Genomic DNA, 2,500 nt, shown 5'->3' on the forward strand with positions numbered 1-2,500 from the left:
ATATGCATATAAACTCATTTCTGGTTCAGCACCGGGCTCTGATGGGATCCCCTACCCCAGCATCCCACACCTAGGTCTTGCAGGTGAGCTTGCATTCCTGCAGCTCGTCAACAAGTCGTAGGGAACTTCCACGCGGCCCCAGAGCTGGAATAAAACTGGCTTAGTTCCCATCCCTGAACCAAAAGAACCAGGCAGGTTCGCCTCTTGGCAACCCAGCCACCATGCCAAGCGATCCGTTGGAACAAAACAATGGAGAAATAGCTGCCACAAGCCGGGCCACTCGTGAGAAAATGCCCGGGCGAAGCTAGACTTACTAGTATTAATATTATGTTATTTTTATCATTGTCATTATCATCATTAATGTGATCATTATCATTATTATTGTTAATATTGCTGAAATCATAATAATTTTTATTATCAACATCATCATTGTCAACATTATTTTTATCCTTATCATTATTATCATTAACATTACCATCATCATCATCATCACCATCATCATCATCATCATCCTCATCATCATCATTATCATCATTATCGTCATCATCATCATCATCCTCATCATCATAATCATCCTCATCATCATTATCGTCATCATCATTATCATCATTATTATTAATATCATCACCATCAACATCATCGTCATTATTATTGCCTTTATCTTCATCATTATGTTAACCATTCTTGTAACAATTATTTTTTACAATTATGTTCATTATACACATATAAAAGCACATACACTCACACACAGATGGAAACCGAACCGGATTTTTGATACTGTATCATATTTTGATAAATCTATCGTGTATTTTTTTTTCTTTTCATTTTTTTTACTGATATGGAATAAGAAAAATAGCTGTCTGGAGTACATTTTTACTTTAATTTTTGTTTTTGATTAATCACTATTTTTTTTTTTTTTATTATTAATTCATTATACATTTCTACTGGGTTTGCATGGCAGATGAAAGTGATAATATATATATGCAGTATGAATATCCTATCATAGTGCTTTTTACTGTTTGCTTTCTTCATTTCCTCTTTTGCCCCCCCTCCCCCCCTCTCTCTCTCTCCTTTCTCCTTTTCTCTTTCTACATGTATATAAAACACATGAGGTGTTTACGTGCTCTCTCTCTCTCTCTCTCTCTCTCTCTCACTGTCTTTCTGCTTCTCTCTCCCTTTTTATTTCTTCCCCCCCCTTCTCTCTCTCTCTCACTCCCTTTCTCCCTTTCTCTTTCTACGTGAATATAAAACAAGACAACAGATGTTTACGTACAATCCCGATGGTATTCTTTGAAGTATACAGGATGCCCTTGTGATTAGACGGAAACTAAACGGAAGAGATATAAAGATAGACAGATACGGAAAGATATATATATATATATATATATATATATATATATATATATATATATATATATATATATAAGAAAAAGAAAGAAAGAAAGAAAGAAAGAAAGAAAGAAAAAAAAAATATATATATATATTTTGTGTGTGTGTGTGTGTGTGTGTGTGTGTGTGTGTGTGTGTGTGTGTGTGTGTGTGTGTGTGTGTGTGTGTGTGTGTGTGTGAATGCGTGTATACATATGCATATATATTTAGGCATATTTATGTGTGTTTGCTTATCTATTAATTCATGTATTTACCTATTCTTATCATATTCATATGTCTAAATATCTAAACCTATATGCCTGTTCGAATATAGATATCCATATTTCAGTTTTAAGCCTATTTCCCTCACAATGCTTTTCAGGACTGCCCAACAAAGAGCTCTCCCCATCCACCACAGTCAAGTTCCCTCGCTGGAACTCCACCAAGGAACACTTCGCCGTCATATATATATATATATATATATATATATATATATATATATATATATATATATATATATATTTTTTTTTTTTTTTTTTAATCTTTTTCTCTCTTTTTCTTTTTTTCTCTATTCTTTTTTTCATATTTCCTTTCAATGCTTTTCAGGACTGCCCAACAAAGAGCTCCCCCCATCCACCACAGTCAAATTCCCTCGCTGGAACTCCACCAAGGAACACTTCGCCGTCATATATATATATATATATATATATATATATATATATATATATATATATATATATATATATATATATATATTTTATCTTTTCCTCTCTTTTTCTTTTTTTCTCTATTCTTTTTTTCATATTTCCTTTCAATGCTTTTCAGGACTGCCCAACAAAGAGCTCCCCCCATCCACCACAGTCAAGTTCCCTCGCTGGAACTCCACCAAGGAACACTTCGCCGTCGTCCCGGAGGTGAACCTGACTGTTGCTTTGTCCATATTTGGAGAAGATCTTGTCCTTTGTTGGGACGGAAACCAGACGGCCGTCAAGGCGAGCGAAGGAGACTGTCAAGGCTTGCCAGCCCGCGAGGTGCACAAGGTCACACTCGATTACGAGACACAGGAGATGAAGGTAGACACGTATATTTTGCCTTCGCTTGTTGGATGTGAATATCCGAGGATCTTGGGTTT

The 2,500-nt window shown here is 35.4% G+C and overlaps 1 protein-coding gene across 1 annotated transcript in view; it reads left to right on the top strand.

Moving 5' to 3' along the window:
* The first annotated feature begins 221 nt into the window (after positions 1–221).
* LOC113808851 (uncharacterized) overlaps positions 222–2,500 on the top strand; it is a 4,443-nt gene continuing 2,164 nt past the window's right edge. Inside the window, exons 1-2 of the mRNA XM_070138106.1 lie at positions 222–282; positions 1,975–2,441. Coding sequence (XP_069994207.1) covers positions 222–282; positions 1,975–2,441 — 528 coding nt within the window. The remainder of the gene's footprint in view (positions 283–1,974; positions 2,442–2,500) is intronic.

Source organism: Penaeus vannamei, chromosome 24 (assembly GCF_042767895.1).
Source record: "Penaeus vannamei isolate JL-2024 chromosome 24, ASM4276789v1, whole genome shotgun sequence".
In the NCBI taxonomy this organism is placed as follows: domain Eukaryota; kingdom Metazoa; phylum Arthropoda; class Malacostraca; order Decapoda; family Penaeidae; genus Penaeus; species Penaeus vannamei.